The 21,227-nt window shown below is 38.1% G+C and overlaps 1 protein-coding gene across 1 annotated transcript; it reads left to right on the top strand.

Moving 5' to 3' along the window:
• Positions 1–5,774: 5,774 nt before the first annotated feature.
• Positions 5,775–12,605, top strand: LOC134609362 (histamine H3 receptor-like). Its single transcript, XM_063453037.1, has 4 exons — positions 5,775–6,015; positions 6,708–6,874; positions 11,122–11,667; positions 12,525–12,605. The coding sequence occupies exons 1-4, from the start codon at positions 5,775–5,777 to the stop codon at positions 12,603–12,605; spliced, it is 1,035 nt and encodes a 344-aa protein (XP_063309107.1).
• The last annotated feature ends 8,622 nt before the right edge of the window (positions 12,606–21,227 follow it).

Below are 21,227 nucleotides of genomic sequence, written 5' to 3'. Positions count from 1 at the left end.
TATGAGGTGGTGTGTTTGTATGGGGCAGTGTGTTTTTATGGGACAGTCTGTGATTGTATGGGGCAGTATGTTTTAAAGGGACAGTCTGTGTGCGTATATGTCAATCTGTGTGTATGGGTCAGTCTGTGTGCATATATGTCAATCTGTGTGTGTCAGGATTACTGTTTGATCCAGCACGTAGAACTGTATAGCACGGATGACAAATAAGTAACGTATTACCGGTCCTTAGAATGGCCGGATTTAACGTACATAGAATAGTCAAAATACTAGCCGAGGTCAGGGAACACACAAAGGGACGCAGCGATGAGGAAAGCCAGGAGTCAGGATACCAGAATATAGAGAAGTCAATAAACAAAGCCAAAATCAAAAACCAGGTAGAAAACTAATAACAGGAACGCGCTCTCGGACAACCACAAGGGAAACTACGACAGGGCACTGAGCAGGATGAGAACTGGGCCTAAATACCCCTCCTTTAGTTCTGATAGGCTGTAACCGGCCTTTGACCCCAAAGTCAGTTACCAGGTTTCATTTGCATAATTGCTGCTCAGCATTAACCCTTCTGTGGATTAGGTTGCTGCTCGGCACAACTTTTCCTGTGTGGACAGTAAATGTCATTAACCACATTTCTATAAGCGGATCAATACGTGGCAGTGTGTGGGTCAGTCTGTGGGTGTATGAGACAGTGTGTGTTTATGGGTCAGTCAAATTGTTTGCTTATGGTTCAGTGTACATATGTTTGCATTGGTGTAGGGATCAGTATGTTCATGTATGGGTCAGTATGTGTGTTTGTATGGGTCAGTCTGTGTGTTTGTATGGGTCAGTCTGTGTGTGTATGGGTCAGTCTGTATTTGTATGGGTCCGATCAGTCTGTGTGTGGGGGGGGGGGTCAGTCTGTATGTGTCTGGGCAGTCTGTATGTGTTTTGGTCAGTCTGTGTGCTTGGGGTCAGAGTGTGTGTATACGGCAGTGTGTTTATATGGGGCAGAGTGTGCCTGTGTGTGTATGGGTCAGTCAGTGTGGTGTATGGGTCAGTGTGTGTGTTTATGGGTCAGTGTGTGTGTCACCTGTTTTGTTATACATATTGTGTCACTCTGTTAAAGAAATAAAAACATATAAATTAACTTTAAATTGAAATGATATCTTGTTTTAACAAAGCACTTCGGAAAATACAATTACTTGAATTTTAATGAGGGATTTCAAATGCATATGCATTTGGTGTACAAAAGGAATGTGTACACATTCCACACCCTAGGTCCAACCTTAGGCCCTCAATTAAAAAAATAAATCAAACTGATTTTTCAATCAAAACAAATCATTGAGTATTATATAAAACTAATTAACTTTATTCATTTAATCCTGCATCCCGATGCACTAAAACTCTGCACTCATTTCAATACCACACTGTGCTGTATAATTTACTTCAAATCATAAAACAAGCAACAAAGACAATGGAAGAGCCGGTGCATTTGTTTTGTGATTTGGAGTTCTTTGAAGTTTTTTTTGGCACCTAAGAAAAGATCATATTTGTTTGTTCGGAATTTGGTTGACCGAATTCCTAACAGAATTAGGTTCAGTAAAAGGGTGTGAAAATGAGCCAATGACTGTAGTGCAAAATACATATTAATGTTATGTATGTGTTTTGCAGTACAATGATGGCAACACCTGAGACAAGGCACAAGCAGAAAAAGTGCAATTGCATCAATACATTTGCAGAACTTTGATGGGGGCACAGGAGACGAGGCAAGTGTGTCATTAAATTTGTTTGTGATGTGCAGAACAAACAAAAGGCATTTCAAACATCTTGGGGTGGTAGTTTAGATCAGTTCCCACACTTCTCCTCCAGGACTTGACTCCGGCCCTTACCCAATTCTTGCTTTTCACATTCTTGTCATTTCTATGGATAATGGACAAAACAATTCTCTGACACATGTAAGGATACCGTCGTAAACCATGTGACACCTGGATGGGTTCATAAAAGACCACAATATAACTGAACACGTTGAAAATAGTTCTGAGACTTAGCTGCTATGTGTTATGTGTTTGCTAAGGTGTCCATTCTTCTGAAAGAAAGGTTGATTACATTCAACTACAGAATTTCAGTAGTAAGGTCAAATACCTATTTTTATCAAGGCGTCAGAGGTAGGTCCAAATTATGAAATATCTTGCCTTCTTTGCCACAAAATATGAGCAAAACAGTAATATCCAAAGGAAATACTTTCCAATCAGAAGGAAATAATCAAAGTAGTAGGATTTAATTTTCACTTTGCCAAGGATTGTTGTTACAATCATGTTACTCAGTGAAAACATGATGTGCAAAAACTAAAGGATGCAACACATTGTTTGTACCATATGTGGCCTATTCCTCTCTGATAAATAAAAAATGGAAACATCAATTAGGGCATATAGTTGCATGGTACTACATAATGTAAGGGAGATGTGATATGCCATGTCACCATGAATATTTTACAATTTGATGAACAAATTACACTGTAGAAAATGCAAAATATACTATACTATTTATAGTTATATAAATATAGTGTATCTAAAATATATATATACTGGAAATGTATATTTGTTTATGTACAAATGTCAATCCAGTTTGCTTGAACAGATTGTAAGAAATCTACTTACCCTTTTTACTCTCTAACAATCGGAACTACTTCAAAATAACAGCAGGAAAAAGCAAAAAGAAAAAAAAATAATTTTCAATACACACATGGAACATACAAAAACAAAGTGCCATACCAGCACTTAAAATGCATACCAATAGTATGCCATTTTTGCCTGCTCAGTAAAGGCACAGCAGTTTTTTTTTTTTTTTTAAGAGGCTGCCTCCCACCAAATTATTTGAGGTTCCTACACCCATGAATAAAATATTTTGAAATTACTTTTGAGAGCTAGATGCTTCTATTTTCGATTCATGCTAGCAAGCATGTACAAGCTAGAAGAGTCGTATTTGCTGTGTCCTTTTTCTATATGGGTATAACAACTGCATTCGGTCATTTTACTTTTATTGTGATTTTGTTGTGATTAAAAGGTAAGTCTCTGGATCTACTATGGGGAGTAGGGGCTGTACAGTGTGTTCAGAGGCATAACTAGAAACCACCGGCCCCCTGTGCGAAAACTGCCCACTAGCCCCTCCGCGTGTCTCATCTCCTTGCCAGCCCCTCCACGTGTCTCATTACTATTATGTTATTATGTTATTATTTATATAGCGCTAACAAATTCCGCAGTGCTTTACAGTGAGTGGACGAACAAACATGTAGTTGTAACCAGACAAGTTGGACACATAGGAAACGAGGGGTTGAGGGCCCTGCTCAATGAGCTTACATGCTAGAGGGAGTGGGGTAAAGTGACACAAAAGGTAAGGATAGTATTAGACGAAGGACAGTTGCAAAAGAGGAATCATTCGGGAGTTAGTAACAGTTTAATTGACACGCTTTTATGAAGAAGTGGGTTTTTAATGATTTTTTGAAGGAGTGGAGACTGGATGAGCATCTAACGGAGGAGGGAAGTGAGTTCCACAGGAATGGTGCAGCTCTCGAGAAGTCTTGAAGGCGAGCATCAGAGGTGGGAGTACGGACAGAAGATAGACGTAAGTCTTCAGCAGCACCATTGACTTGGAGGGAGACAGACACAGGCGTAGCAACATTTGAGGGAGGAAAGACCAGAATTTCAGTTTTGGTCAAGTGGAGTTTAAGGAAGTGGGCAGCCATCCAGTTAGAAATAGCAGAGAGGCAGTCAGAGACACTAGTCAAGAGGGATGGTGAGAGATCAGGAGAGGACAGATAGATTTGTGTGTCATCTGCATAGAAATGATATTGGAAGCCAAAGGAGCTAATGAGTTTACCAAGGGAGGCAGTATAGATGGAGAACAGTAGGGGACCAAAGAATGAACCTTGAGGGACACCAACAGAAAGGAGTTGGGGAGAAGAAGAGCCAGAGAAAGAAACACTAAAAGAGCGCTGGGAGAGGTAGGAGGAGCACCAGGAGTGAGCAATATCTTGTAGACCGATATTGCGGAGGATGAGAAGAAGCTGTTGATGATCAACAGTGTCAAAAGCTGCAGAAAGGTCAAGGAGAATTAGGATAGAGTAGTGACCACGAGATTTTGCAGCAAGTAGATCATTCCTCCATGTGTCTCATTCCCCCCCCACGTGCCTCATTCTACAGCAGCCCCTACCCTCAGCCCCTCCATATGTCTCTCCAAACCCCGGTGTGTCTCCCCACCCCTTCATGTGTCTCTCCCATCTCCCATCCCTTCCATGTGTCTCTACCACCCTCCAACCCCTCCATGTGTCTCACCCACCCTCCAACCCCTCCATGTGTCTTTCTGTACAAACTGCATCTTCTTGCCCTGTAGGCATCAAAACAACTTTAGCTTAATGAAGCAGTTTTACTAAAAAAAATAAAAAAAATGCACTGAAATGGACAACAGTTTAAATACCCTGTCTTTTGTTGGGTCTCCGCTCAGATCCCAAAGTGGTTTTAACTCATCTTGTGCCATTACAAAAAGAATCATGACTATTTGCATATCACACTGATGCTACCCAAAAGGGCAGAACAGATCCAAAATGCAGGCTGGCTCTTTCTGCACAAGAGGTACAAGAACCCCAGATGATCATTTTATTTTTAGATCATGCTCCTGCAGTCTCACTACTCAAATCTGCTATGTAGGAGTTAGATCACTTTTGTGTCTCTTCATGCAGCCCTAGCCAACCCATCATTGGTTGTGACACACAGCCTACAATAAAAAAATTGTTTCATTTTCAAGCAGATGTTAAATTGCTTTAGATGTTTTTATGTCCTGCTCTTTTAATTAAGTGTTAATCACACAGAGGGGACTCCTGCAGGGTCTAGAAAGCTATTAACAGAACAGGCGATGAGAAATTCTCAATTAAACTGAATGTGAAAATAAGGAATTTTAAACATTAGATATCTCTTTAGAGGAAGTATATAGGAAGGCTGTGTAAGTTACCGTACATTCAGGGAGGTGTGACTAGGGCGCATAAAGAAAATTATTTAATTCCTAAATGGCAGAGATTGAGCAGTGATCTATTCACCAAAACTACTTCACTAAGCTAAAGTTGTTTTGGTACCTATAGTGTCCCTTTAAGTTTGTTTTATTTACACATATGTAAATTTGTAATGACCACACCTTTCAAATCTTATTTTAAGGACACTAGAGGATAACGGTTATTGGGACACAAGGGAAACCATTCATTAAAATTAAATTTCTTGATTGCAACTGGGAAAACAGCTGTGAGATGTCACTTTGATTGCTCTCTTAATATTATAAAAATCAGATCTTCCACCTACTTTGGGATTTATTTGAAGTTGTTTGAGTTGTAGTAGAAAGAAAAACAAAAGACAGCAAGCTACATGTGCAATTTGTTTTTTTAAATGTTTAAATTGTTTTTACTAATTGTTTTATGTACAATAGACTAAGCCATAAGGAACTCCACCCCAAATATACAGAATATGAAAGGTGGCAGACAGAGACACGAACACAATATGGATAATTGCATTTTCTGAGACTGATACTTATAATTGGATTTCCTTTTGTTTTTCAGTTTAAAATGAAAATAATCAAAACAGAAGACAAATTAAATATTTTTTAAACTTGCACTAAAATATTCTGGCATCATAAATGAGCAGATTAACATGTAACATGCAAGACTCTGAAATGTGAACACCTGATTATATCTTTGGATAATATTTTTACACTAAAAATAATAAAATGTGTCTCTTATTTCACCTGATTCCGCATGTGGGATGCTAAAGCTTAATATGCTTAACCATACTGATGGAAATGTGTCTGTATGTACTGATATTGGGGATTTGGAAATTACAATTTCTGGTACAAAAATCCTGATCATTGTGATTGTATCATTAGTTATATTTCTCACAATTTTTGGTAATTTTCTTGTGATGTTAGCTTTCATTGTAGACAAGAGGCTCAGAACACAGAGCAATTTCTTCCTATTAAATCTGGCTATTTGTGATTTTTACGTTGGTAAGTCTCTTTAATAATTCTTTATTAAAAAAAAACATTTACTGTAATATGAATATGCTAGCTGTGTCATTGTTATTATTTTTTGATAGAGTAAAATTGTACCCATCTGGCTGAGTAGCACCGGTCTATCTGAATGTAGGAACCCAATTTCATTCAGCCTCTTTAAGGACAAAATAATTGCTTTTATTATGTTTATGATATATATGTGCACCAGTCTTGCTAAACATAATTTCCTTTTATAGAGTATACAGTTATATCTCTTCATTGTGTTAGTCCCATTGTAATATTCTGATTTTTTTTTCGCTTATAGGGTTATTAGCTAAAGTGAGAATTCAAAGTGAATTACAAATTTAAGGCCAAAATAAAACAAACAAAAATTATCTACGTCAGCCAGCTATGCTTCTAGTTCAGCTATTCTGATTTTAAAATTTAAATTAACTTGGATTTCTCACTTTTGTAAAAAAAAACCCTATTTGAATTCACTTTGCATTCCCGACAATTTTCACTTTAGAAATAGTTAAGTCTGAAAATTGATCTTCAGTCATTAACGTAGAATGACTCCCTCCACTTCTAAGTTAGAACAAGAGGTAATTTTGGGAAAGTACAATATACCAGTACTATATCCCATTTATTTCACATGCTAATAACTGATTTACATTGACAGATTTTGAAGAATATTGTTATTTTATCAGGAGCTTTCTCTACACCATTATTTTTACCATACGTTGTAACTGGGAAGTGGATGTTTGGAAGGATTGTTTGCAAACTCTGGTTAACAATCGATTATACAGTGTGTGTGGCATCATCGTTTAGTGTTGTCCTTATCAGCTATGACAGATTTCTTTCAGTCACCAAGGCGGTGAGTATTATATTATTTTTATGGATTATAATTTGAAACATTTAATATACATGGGATTTGCGGTGACTTTTTCCTCCACTGTTTACTCTGGTAGAGAATACTGTTTTATAGTCCCAACAATCTAACATTCTACACTGTCATGGAATGTATGACTCACTTAGTGTTAACATGGCTCTTATAGGCACAGAGTCTTTAACAGACATGTGCATTTAGCCACATTAATTTGGCCAGACATGTTTAATTTGGTGGACAATGTTTGAGATAAACAAAAAGGGTGCAAAAATGAAAAAAAAAATGACCTATTCTTCGCACTAAAATAACATTTAAAGTTAACCTTCATATGTAAATATGAGTTAAAAAATCCTAATCTAATAAAGAAAACAAAACATGCTCCATGATATTTTGTTTTTTTACAAGGCAATTCTGACTTTCAGGCACCTAGAGATTAATCTCAGAGCGGACGGACCTTGTATTCACTAAACTAATTGCAAATGTTTATACAGGTTATGAGAACAAGCAAAAATGTTAAACGTACAAACGTGTTAAACGTACATAGCAATGCTAATTACAGTAAACAAATACAATATAAGCTCAAATGAACCTGTTTCTACCCAAAAGCCCATAACACCACCAATCAGCCAAATTTGTGATGAAAGGCAATTCATTTGAAACTAAATGCACAAGTCTAGTGTGTATGTACGTTTGTATGTGCAATTGGCCCTATGTAAACTTTGATGTATGTGTGTGTGTGTCTGGAAATATATACATCTGTTATTGTGTGTTTTGATATGGGTATATGTAGCTTGGAATGTGAATCTACGTGTGTGTCTATGAATGTGTATACATATGTATGGCAATGTGTAAATGTGTAAATGTGTAGGTAAACAAATATGTGCAGTCAACTCACATTTAAAAGAGCTACAGCCAGCTAAGGTGTGAAGAGTGTACAGCGGTATAATCCCCTCTTTAAAGGATATGTGGTGGGAGTCCTCCAGAGGGATGGTGTCCAACACTCAGGAGAAGGATATATAAAAACAACTAATAGTGCTCTCAGTAAGTTAAGATATGCAATAAACATAGAATATAAAGGTACTCACAAGTAAAGTGCAGACCAACTGCACTTTGATATCAGCGATGGTGGTTTGATCCCCATCTAGGATATACTTGGAGTTCCACGAAGATAAATGGTAGCCAGGTAAAAAAAAATTCCAATTGAAAATGTGTATTAAAAAGATAATTGGCACAGAGTTGTAACCAAAAAAAACCTTTATTAAATAAAATACACAATTAAAATAACGATAACGCGTTTCGTCTTATCAGACTTTTTCAAATGGTATGTGACATAATACCTGGCTAATAGTCTTTATATAGGGAAAAAAATGAAGTTAAAATTAGAGCCAAAAATGTGTCTGCCAATCAGAAACATTGCTTCTATATTTATTAAAAAATCATTAGATAAATATCTTTAATTATACTGTAATACTTGGCAAGTAATTATAGCTAAACATTTCTTTAAAAAATTGCGTAGAAAGGGGGTGAATAAAAGGCAAAAAAAAATCCATGGACATGTGACCTGCGGCAATGTCAAGTCATTCAAATATAGCCTCATGGGAAATGTAGTGTGCTCTAAATCGTAGGGCGGCCGCATGAGACATAAGGGGCGTGCACGGCTGTCAACTCGGCAGGCAGCATGCGCACCTTCCTACATAAAGTAGGCGGTCCCAGGCTGTGTGATTATTATGGGCATATTGTGAAGGGTAAATAAGGTGCTCGGCAGCCATATTAAGTGTGGCAATTAGCCACAATGTGGGAGGCTGGTGTAAAAGAACAGGAAATGGAGCTCTCTTTGTGTGAGGCTGGTATAAAAGAACAGGAAATAATAGGGGAAAAGAAGAGATGGTAATAGAAATGGGGAAAGGGGATTTATATTGTATAAACACTTGAAAACATAGAATACATAATGTAACTCAGTAGGAGTAATATGACAATATGCGTATAAAATATATATATATATATATATATATCTATATATATATATATATATAAAACTAAACTGATGAAAGGAGATGGGTATGGTTTGTAAAACCCAATTTGGCACAATCCACAATAACATTGATAAGCAATTAATTCCACGATAAAAAATAAAAATAATACAACAAAGGTAATGCATATGAGAAAAAAAACTATAAATAATAGTAAATATAGCAATATAAAAATATAAAAAGAGCATATAAAAAATACTAAAAAAAAAACTGGGAGAGGATCATAAAATCCAAGATGATATTCTGACAAAAGATCATAAAAAGTTATGCAAATCAAAATCAGCATTTAAACCTTGAGGGGCTAGGGTCTGTAGATTAAAAACCCACTCAATTTCTAGTCTGCCCAAAATGTTTTTTATATTTCCACCTCTCCATGGTATCTTACATTTTTTTTTTTATTCCTATACATTTGAGACGTTTGGGATCTCTATTGTGATGGATAAAGTGCTTCGATACAGAGCTGTTTTGGTATCCATTTTTAATATTACTACAGTGTTCGCCTAGTCTTATTTTTAAACATCCAGAAGTCATTCCTACATACTGGAGGTCACATGGGCACTCCAGTAGGTAAATAAAAGTTTTAGTATTACACCCAATAAAATCTTTAATAACATAACTTTTGCTGGTTTTATTTGATTTAAAATGGGTGACTTTAGACTGGGTAGAGGAATCCGTACTCTTGCAGACAATACACAATTTACATTTATAAAATCCCTTTTCCCCTTCTAAAAATGTACGGTTTGTAATTGATTTTTTTTCTTTAGTGCAATTATTAGTTAAAATAGTTCTAAAATTTGGTGCACCTGTAAAAACAATATTAGGTTTTTTTTTAGGTAAAATTTCTTTAAGACGGTCATCTTGCCTTAAAAGGTGCCAGTGTTTTTTTTACTATGCTTTTTATAAAACCACTTTTGTTGTTGTAATTGAAAATTATAGGGAGAGAAAGGGAATCTAAAGGTTTTTTTTATCTTTATAGATTAAAAGGTTGTGTCTGTGTTGATTTTTAATAAAATCTATAGTATTGTTATTTTAGTAAGAGAGTAGTTCTTTTCAATAATTATTATTTTTTTTTTAAAAAAAGGGCTTGTTTGTTAAAATCTTCTATGTGAGAGCAATTCCTATGTATACACAGGAATCGGCTCTTTGGAGCACTTTCAAGCCACAGTTTGTAATGACAAGTCGTTTGGTCGATGGCTATATTTGTTATTTAATAAAAATAAGATCTATAAATTAATAGACTCTTTGCTGTGCTCACAGGATAAGATAATACCTCTGTTATTGGTATTTATCTTTGTGTATGTGTCTAGTAGTCTGTTAATGTATCACTAGGACTGTATCTGTGTGTTTGGTTGTACCTGAGAATGTGTATGTCTCTATGTCTGTAAGTATGTATCTCTATATATGCCAATGAGTGCATCTGTGGAGATTTTGTAAAGGAACCTTGCAATTTATGATGACAGACCAATGCACAATACGCAATTATAGTGTTGCTGTACACCATCAAGGTTAAGCATTAGGAAGAAACTGCTCATTTCTCATATGCCATAAATATAATTTCAATATTTGTGATAGCAGAGAGCATTCAAATGCTCCCAAAAATGTACGTAGGTTTTAATCCTACCCTAAGTGTTGTTATAAACCGTGAGCACAATATGTTTCCTTTATGTGTTTATATTATATATACCCACTGATGTTTTGGAAGGAGACCCTACATGATCTATATCCTAGAGTGGGGGATGTACCGCTCCATACTGATTCCTTAGAGCTGATTGTGAGGCTCCTTGTTTGTAAGTGTGTTTTCGAATTCGTATCACATACACAAAATGGTATAGAAAAAGTACAGTATTGTCTTTTTCTCTATATGTTTATATGTCAAAATATTTTTCCATTCTCCTTGCCCTTGAAGCAGGAAAGTAATATGACCTCTCGTGAGCACATGTTAAATTTGAATTGCAAGTGTTGAGCCAATACATTTGCCCCATTTGACATAGGTAGTGGCAAATCACTGGAATATAGGTTTCTCATACATATATTTCCTTAGTACTTGCAAAGATCTAGCCCTGCTGGCACTAAAGATATCATCAATAATGACTTGAATTATCATGCTTATCAAAGTGATTTAACATGTTTCTTCTCTTGGTCCTGCTAGTTATGATTTACTGTAGTTCTAAAAATAATCAAAATGCTATTTATTTCTATGTGCAGGTTCTATATCGATCCAAGCAAAACAAACTCAGTCAGACTGTCCTTAAAATGGCCGCTGTCTGGATATTGTCGTTCCTACTCTATGGTCCAGCTATTCTGTTCTGGGACAGAATCTTTGGAGGAAATAACATTCCTGATAGCATTTGTGAGGCCGATTTCTTTGATGTTTGGTATTTTAATTTTGGAACATCTATTTTCGATTTTGTGCTGCCTCTGATAAGCATTTCATTCTTCAATCTGAGCATCTACTGGAACATAGAAAAGCGCAGTAAAAATAAAAAATCTTCTTCTGTATCTCATCCTCTAAAAAAAAATCAGAAAACCCCATACATCATCGCAACTAACACTGTCCTTTTTACAGCATCCGCACAACAGAATGCGGATCTTAGAGCACCTGCAAAGAAGAGAATTAAGAGACTTTTAAGACAATATTTATGCTGTAAAGAATTGCCCTCCTATCTAACAAACAGTTACCTTAATACAAATGACGTTCAAATCATTCAGATTTATCGAGACAAGAAAGTTGCTAAATCTCTTTTAATTCTAGTATGTGTTTTTTCAATTTGTTGGGCTCCATACTCATTTCTGATAACTGTAGGTAAAGCCTGCAATGGCTATTGTATAGATTCCTACTGGTATGACATCACAATGTGGCTATTATACGCAAATTCTGCGATTAACCCTATGCTTTATCCTTTGTGCCATAAAAGTTTCAGAAATGCCTTCAACATGATGTTATCTGGAATATGTTCAAAGAAAAGGAGATAAAAAAAATGATGCCCAATAGAATGTTTTACTATGTTCAGAAACAAAAAGAATGTTATTGATCAGGAGTAATCGGTTTTAAAAATATTAACAAAACATTCTGATGACTGGGGCACAAGCTTAAAGATTATGCTGCCTCCCTCAGCACTTGTCTTTATTTATAATTATTATTATTTATTCCTTGTGCCTGAATACCTGGGCGCAGCCATTTTGTTCTCCTCTGCCCATGATGTCTGCTGTTTGGCTTCTTCGGCAGTAAATTTATTGACAAATTATATGTAGAAATAAATAAAAAATAAAAAATATAAATAAAGAAATGTTGGGACTACTATTCTTTATGTAGTCTAAGAAAACTTGAGAGTTCAGGGGAAATTAGCTGAAGAGATTCAGAAGGTATTTTTGGTGACAGATCCACTTTAAGATGTAATTCAGGATATACTAAAATATAAGAAACATATAACTGTTTTCAAAAGTCTACAATGCATGTATAATTATTTCATCATGCTTCTGATTATCTTCACTAAACATTTTTAATTGTTCTTCATTCTTCTTACACCATAATTTCTATAAATGTGACCTTCTTGGTTGCTACTAAAACAAATATTTCAACTTTTAACTTTCTGCAATCTCAATTGAAGAAGCAGAGTCTCTTTGAGAAATGGAATCCAACTATAGACCAAACTTCATATGAAAAAGTGAAACACATTAAAAGACTATAGAAAAGTAATTCCAGCATTAAAAAAACTCTTGTACAGAATGAGTTAATCTGTCAACGGATTGTTACTAATTTAGTAGCTCAACATGGAGGATTTAAAATGGAGAAGAGTGGTAGATGACCACCTGCTATAAACAGTATATTATAAGTATTTTCTGCTCTCAGTATTTTCATCAGTATTTTTTTCCCTTTATAGAGAACTTGTAGTTGGTCTTTGTTTATGTATCTAATATAGTATACATGTAGTTTTTGGATCAAGTGATTTTTTTCCCACTTATGTATTAATTTGGATTAGTAAGTTATGACATAAATTGCCTTTAAATCCTGAGTGCCTCCTTGCTTTGTTGAACCTCCAAACATTATAAGGACCAAGAGTAGAGAAACTTGCCATACTGTGGTCATATGTGGAGTAGTTTATATTATTTTTTTTGGCCTATTCAATCCACTTTTTACAATCTGCAGAACAGTTGAGGTACAAATACAGGCAATTTAGTTTGCCATCCCACATGACACAAACGTGCATTTAAAAGTAACTTTAGGGCAGTGATGGTTTTGTCTTCTAACACTTCAAACGGACAGAGAGGGATAGTTTCATTTTAGAGGCGTGTGTGGGTGTGTGGTCAGGAAAGGTGTAAGACTGGATATTTTTCAGGTCTCTCACACTGACAAGGACTTGTCACCAAATTTCTGCCTTCCAGCTTATCTCTTTCTACAATCTGGGGAAAGACCCGTTAGAAATAACACACACAGGACAACGCATTTTTTTTTCAATCAAGTCTTTCATTTTCTCCTTCACAGCAAAGAGGATATATAGATTATTAGTCTAGGGTGTTACACTTTATTCATCCAATCGCAGATTGGCACAGTATGATTTGCAAACCAAACAATTCTAACACATCACGTACAATTCTGTATGTTAGGGGTAGATAAGCAAGCGTGCACAGCATAATGTTGAGTGGGTGGAATACTTGTTTTTCAGGCAGGGAAGACGCCCCTACTAAGCATTTTAAAACATTTCACTAATACAGCTAAAACGTCTATAATCATTATATATAATTTGATGAATCAAGCCCAAACAATAAAATTGACCCAAACTGCAGGGCTGTTCTGAGACATTTTAGATCACTTACTAATAATTTTATCAACTAAAATGTACTAGCACAAAAGAAAAAAATCCAATAAATAAACTGTGAAAAAAACACTAATTAACCCCTTAAAAAGAATCATGACATGTCACAGCTTCTTCACATTCTTCGTAACTTTGGTCTACGGGATACTGCTCTCTCCTGGTGCTCCTCCTACCTCTCCCAGCGCTCTTTCAGTGTTTCTTTCTCTGGTTCTGCCTCTTCTCACCAACCCCTCTCTGTCGGCGTCCCCCAAGGATCTGTCCTCGGCCCCCTATTGTTCTCCATCTATACTGCCTCCCTTGGTAAACTCATCAGCTCCTTTGGTTTCCAATATCATTTATATGCAGATGACACGCAAATCTACCTGTCCTCCCCTGATCTCTCTCCGCCCACCTTGACTCGTGTTTCTGACTGCCTCTCTGCTATTTCCAACTGGATGGCTGCTCACTTCCTTAAACTCAACCTGTCCAAAACAGAACTTCTAGTTTTTCCTCCCTCAAGTGCTGCTACTCCTGTTGTCTCCATCCAAGTCAACGGCGCTACTATCACCTCTACCTCGCAGGCTCGCTGCCTAGGGGTTCTTTTCGATTCTGACCTCTCTTTTACTCCCCATGTCCAATCGATAGTCAAATCCTGTCGCTTCCAACTCAAGAACATAGCGCGCATCCGCCCATATCTAACACCGGACGCGGCTAAGATATTGGTTCATGCTGTTGTTCTCTCTCGCCTCGACTACTGCAATCCCCTTCTGACCGGTCTTACATGTTCCCAGCTCGCACCGCTGCAATCTGTAATGAACACTGCTGCGAGGCTTATTTTCCTGTCCGGTCGCACCTCCCATGCCTCCACACTCTGTCAGTCCCTGCATTGGCTTCCAGTTAGATATAGGGCCCAATTCAAAATTCTGGCACTTGCTTACAAATCCCTACATAATGCTGCTCCAACATACCTATCTTCCCTCATACACAAGTATGTCCCGTCGAGACCCCTGCGCTCATCCCAAGACCTACGCCTATCCTCTGCCCGGATCCCCACCTCTGACGCTCGCCTTCAAGACTTCTCTAGGGCTGCACCTATTCTGTGGAACTCCCTTCCCTCCTCAATCAGACTTTCACCCAGCCTCCACTCCTTCAAAAAATCTTTGAAAACTTACTTCTTCTTTAAAGCGTATCAATTAAACTGTCAGCAGGCTTCTCATCCCCCACCCCATGACTCCTTTCCTGCAACTGTCAAAAATGACCTACCAAGCACTCAATAAACCCTTCTCTAACAAACTATTTAATTCCCCTACTTTAACCCGTTTGTGTCACTATACCCCACTCCCTCTAGCATGTAAGCTCATTGAGCAGGGCCCTCAACCCCCTCTGTTCCTGTACGTCCAGTGGTCTGATCTCAATTATGTGTCTGTTAGTCCACCCATTGTACAGCGCTACGGAATCTGTTGGCGCTATATAAATAATAAAATAATAATAATAATAACATGTCGTGTGTCCTTAAGGGGTTAAAATTGCTATGCACCAAAAAAAAGAAAACAAAAATGTCTCTTTGCCAAAAACACCACAAAGATAGTTACAATTCAAGAAGAAAAGGCTCAGCGCTTCATGAAACATCTCTTCATATCTATATATGCAGCAACACACTCTCAAAAAACAAACTGTAGTTGTACAGTGAAATTTACAGTATAGTATAAATAAAGTTTGCGCACTTACTAGGATAGAGCCAGAATGGAGCTCTCAATTAGAATGCCTATGGGTTGTATTGGCTACCCATCAGCCACTTATGTGCCTTCTTTATCAGTTATCTTCCTCTTGTATCTTTCAATGATTGGGCCAACGGTAGCAAGGAAATAGAAGTAGGCATGATGGATGGTTTGTTGGCTGAGATCATTACTGAAAATGACTTGATACAACCTACCTCAGCTGTTGCAGGTCTCAGTTAGTCTACCGTTGAGTGAGAGAAATATAACAGGAAGGTCTGAGAGTGTTACTGCCATTGAAGTACTTCTTTATTCCTCTCTATAGTACTATTGTTGTGAGAATGTTTAAGCTAGGTAATTTGCATGTATTTACATTTGTGTTTGTATGGCTCACCACAATTGAATATTGTTTTGCTGGAGGCTAGTCCTTTTGGTGGATAAAGTATTTTTGGTATTCTTGCCCTTCCCCTTCTTTCATGTAGGCTGTGTAAGTCACAGCCAATAGAAGTGTGGCAAGGGCAGCATAAAGAGAAACAAAATTGATTTAACTCTAATATAACAGAGAATTGAGCAGTGAGACTGCCGTTGCAAGATCTATACACTAAAACTGCTTCAGTAAGCTAAAGTTGTTTTGGTGCTTATTGTATCTCTCTAAGTAAAGATGTTGACTCAATGAAGCTTGTCATCTCAGCAAGGGACACTAGTTTGTACACTGTCATAATCTCAAGATTAAAGTTATGCACAAATACCCCATTAGCTGGCTGAAGCAAGGGTCAGGACTAACCTGACACTAACACACAAACCAAATGGACATAGGAAAGGAGCACGTGCCAGTCCTCAGAGGTCCCTAGACTACTGCCAAAGACACAGAATCAAGAGTCAAGCCAAGCTAAGTAAACCGAAAAACCAATAGGCAGTATACAGGGTATACATAAACTATGACATAGCAAAAATAGAGAGTGTGAAAGGCCTTGAAAAGGACCAGGAGTTCTGTAATTGGTTTGCATATATAATGGTACCAGATGTGCCGACCTGCATTGTTTGTTCGACAGGAATTGACTTGGCATAAATTTACGATACAGGTTATGATGATGTATTAGGTAGTATGTGTATTAGGCAGCGTGTGTGTATATATATTTGGCAGTGTGCCAAAAAAAATAAAACAAACCCAAAATAAATTATTAGCAGAAAGAAACTTCCATGTATAAGGTAAAGCTTCAAGAATACCCCAAATACTTCCTCTTGTCTTCCACAGAATATGTATACAAAAAAATGGGGAGTATCTGCTAAAACAATAAAAGGCGAAACAACATAGCATATAACTGTGTGGATAAGGTGCCAAGGTGCAATTTCAAATGGCCACTGACACTTTCCATGAAGTAATAAAGCCATGTATATAGCTCCTTTCAGGGGTTAAATATTCTGGATATATTCAAATCACCATACGTAAGCTGTAGAACATGTGCTCAAGAAAATAAAAATAAAATTGTAGTGCAAATTTGAGTGTGTAGTAAAAAAACATTTATTGACTTACATATAGGTTTAAAACAGTGGATGTAGTGATTAAAAGTCTCCACTAGGCATCCTACATGTTTCGTGAAGGACTTCCTCAGGCACTTGACAGTGTTAGGTAACAATCCAAAGTAAAGGAGGGAAGGGAACAATATTTCCCCCCGCAATCCAGCCCAACAACCATCAACAACAAAAAAGAAAACTAACGGGAAAAATAGATAAGTATGTCCAAGAAAAAAAGTGTCATGTCTTCAATAATTTATATGGATAAAATTGAAATGACAAAGAAAGAAAAAGATAAAAAAGGTGATAAATTACAAAAATTAGATTCAACCAGAATTCTTTAAATTCATTTCTGAGACTTCCTTAAAGATTAAACATTTAGGTACTTTGCAAATCAACTCCGAAGTGCAGAAGCATATTAAAAGCCTACTTAAAACATCTTTGAATTTTACATATTTGACTGTAACTGACATTAAGCTGATTATGGACCTGCTGCAATTCAGATTTATCATTACCAATATAATTGATCCCATGCAGGTTCTATATGTAAAGTCCACATCATTATGTCAGGGTTTGGTTGGGAACGGTTTGCCGTAGCTACCACCATTACAGAGAAACCCTAAATCGATCCAGAACACAGAATTATATCACACCTACGACTAAAGGTAATATCTTACCGGGCCTTCGAATGGCTAGACTTAACGTACCAGAGAATAGTCAGAATAGATGCCGAGGTCAGGGATACAGACGGAGACACAACGATGAGGCAAAGCCAAAAGTCAAGGATACCAGAATACAGGGAAGTCAAATGAAGCCAAAATCAGTAACCAGAAATGAACACTCAGGAACACACTCTCGAATAAACTACTAAGGGAAACCACGACAGGGCAATGAGAAGCAGTAAAAATGTGTTTAAATAAGCCTCCTATGGATCTGATTGGCCGTAACTGGCCTTTGACCCCTGAATGTGCATTTGCGCAATTTGTGTGACGTCACACGCACGTTGACGTCGTCATTGCCGTGGGCTGAGGTGGGGCTATAAAACGGCATGGGTCCGCAGCAGCTGGCGTTCCCCAACATGTTTCAGGAGTCACGTATACTGGTGCATAGCTGCTGAACAGCACAAGGTGAGGATGAATATGCTACATTACTCCCCATCTGAAGAATGCCCACTAGGCGGGCAGGACCAGGCTTGAGAGGAAACTTGGTGTGGAAAGAATGAATCATGCTGCCAGCATGAATGTCAGAAGATGGAACCCAAGAATGCTTGGCAGGCCCATACCCTCTCCATTCAACCAAATAATGTAAAGAACCACGAGGAAACCTGGAATAAATTATAGAGGAGACTTCATACTCCTCCTGTCTAGAAACAATCAATAGAGAAGGGGCATACTTGGGACAGAATACTTATTGCAAATAACTGGTTTGAGTAACGAAACATGAAATGTATTAGGAATACATAAGGAGGCAGGAAGTGCCAGAGAATAGTCAGAATACTTTCCAAGGTCAGGGACACAGAACGAGACACAGCGATGAGGGAAAGCCAAAAGTCAAGGATATCAGAATACAGGGAAGTCAAACGAAGCCAAAGTCAGTAACCAGAAATAAACACTCAGGAACACACTCTCGGATAACCTACCAAGGGAAACCATGACAGGGCAATGAGAAGAAGTAAAAATGTGTTTAAATAAGCCTCCAATGGATCTGATTGGCTGTAACGTGCGTGTGCGTCTTTTCCTTGACGTCACACGCACGTTGACGTCGTCACTGCTGTGGGCGGATGTGAGGCTATAAAACAGCGTGGATCCACAGCAGCTGGCGGATGTTGCAGGATGTTGCAGCCAACATGTTGCAGGAGTCTGATATAAAGGCGCATAGCTGATGAATGGCACAAGTTGAGGATGAATATGTTACAGTCTGCAAGGAGCAGAAAGGTAAAGTAGGAGATGGAGCAAAAAGGGGCAGAAAGGGCAATAAGGAGCACAAAGGGGCAGCAATGAGCAGAAAGGGTTGGCAAGGAGCAGTAAGGTAAAGTAGGAGAAGGAGCAGAAATGAGAAGGAACAGAAAAGAGCAGGAAGGGACACCAAGGAGCAGAATGGGGCTGCAATGAGCAGAAAGGGGCAGCAAGGAGCTGGAAATGGCAGAAAGGGTTGGCAAGGAGCAGAAAGGTAAAGTAAAAGAAGGAACAGAAAGAAGAAGGAACAGAGACAGGAAGAGCAGGAAGAGACATCAAGGAGCAGAAAGGGTCAGAAATGAGCTGGAAGGGGCAGAAGGAGCAGAAAGGTAAAGTAGAAGAAGGAGTAGAAAGGAACAAAATGAGCAGAAAAGGACAGCAAGGAGCAGGAAGGAGCAGAAAGAATCAGAAGGAGCACAAAGGTAAAGCAGGAGAAGGAGCAGAAAGGAACAGGAACGGACAGGAAGACGCAGAAAGGGTCAGCAAGGAGCTGTAAAGGGCAGCAAGGAGCAGTAAGGGGCAGCAAGGAGCTGGAAAGGGCAGAAAGGAGCAGCAAGGAGCTGGAAATTACAGAAATGGGCAAAAAATAGGAACATCAAATTCATAAATCGTGATTTTTATGCATATACAAATCAAGAATCAAATGTTTAAATGTGAATTACAGTGTCATAAGTCAAAACTAGAGCATAATGGTTATTGAGACACTAGGACACTAGTTACCAAAATCTGTATAGCTTAATGTACTATAGTATATCCCTGCAGGCTGAGCACTGTAAATGCTGCCCTTTCAGAGAAAAGGCAGTGTTTACATTGTTGCCTAGGTGTAGTGGTACATACCCGATCTGCAAGCCAGCTGGTGTCCAAACCTCTCATTTGATCACTCCCGAACCACACGAGCCATGCTCCATCACTTCACATCCTGAGTGGGCCTTGTGTGCCGACCGTAATGGACGGTCGCACGGCCTGCCGCGTATAATTAAGAGCTGTGCTCGCGGCGCATGCATACTTTTAAAGGGGCACTGGGAGCCCCAGGTAGTTTCAGGCTCCGATTGGTCCATGCCGCTCCAGTGCCTCAATGCACACACGTTTTGGAGGTGCAGGTATGATCTGGACCAATCACAAGTAACTTAAAGGTATTTAAGCTTCCCTAGCCCTGTACACTGTGTTATATTGTGGTTTCTGTCCCAGTACCCTTTAGTGTATTTCTTGATCTATTGTGTTATATTCTGGTTTTGACCTTGGCTTTGTTACTGACTCTGCGTTTATCTTTAACCCTTACATGTGTTGTTTGTCTGTCTGACTGAATACCATGTACCTGACTCTGTGTAGTTCTTGTTTTCACTGTCTCTTTGTTACTCTGACCTTGGCTCATTACTGTGTATGCTTTTTCTCTGTCTACATTAAGTCCAGCCATTCTAAGGCCAAGTTATGTGTTATTTCCTTGTTTTGTTCCTTGCCAACCTGAATTCTGCGTGTTGGGGTATTACACGGTGACACTAGAAGCACCACTAGTGGTAGTCACTCAGATGGCTGTTAGAGGTGCTTCCTAGTCCAGTGCTGCACAGTGTGTAACAGTGGCATTCAGCGTCTCCATGCTTTGCAAAGAAGTGCAGAACGTTCCCCATGAACATTGATTCAATGCATCTCTATAAGGAAATGCTGATTGGTGCAGCGTGGTGTTTTGCCACTCATGCGCAATAGCCTCCCTTTGTTTTTCTGAGGGAAAGCATTGGATTGGCTGAGATCATCAAGATTGGATGCGGAACCAAGGGGTCCAGCCATGGCAGGACCGCCATGGTGTGGGAAAAAATGTAAGATCAGTTTTCCATGCGATCAGAGGCAGACCAGTCACCTAAATTGTTAAACACTAAAGTGTCAGGAACACATGTTTTTTATTCCAGACACTATAGTGGTCCTTTAACTACAACTGGGAAAACAACTGTGAGATGCCATATGGCTCACAATCTTCACATTACCAAAATCAGATCATTTGTTTCAGTTGGGATTTCTATAGTACTCTCATGACTACATAACTACAGTCCCCAATAGGCTGTTTTTATTAATTCCATTATGAATACTAGACTTTGACTGAGAGTCATAAAGAACTCCACCCTAATACATGACAATATAAGAGGTATTACAACAGAGACAGTATTACAATTAAGCTAATTACATTGACTGACAATGACACTTGCATTTAGCACTTCTTCTGATTTACAGTTTAAAAGGGAAGTGATGACAAATGAAAGACAAATATTATATTTAAAAAACTAATTAGTATACTAAAAAACTTATTAGTATATTAAATGCTTAGGTAAACATAATAATCATGT

Source organism: Pelobates fuscus, chromosome 4 (assembly GCF_036172605.1).
Source record: "Pelobates fuscus isolate aPelFus1 chromosome 4, aPelFus1.pri, whole genome shotgun sequence".
Lineage (NCBI taxonomy): Eukaryota > Metazoa > Chordata > Amphibia > Anura > Pelobatidae > Pelobates > Pelobates fuscus.
Note: the sequence above shows the minus strand (reverse complement) of the source record. Positions and strands in the feature narration are given on the sequence as shown.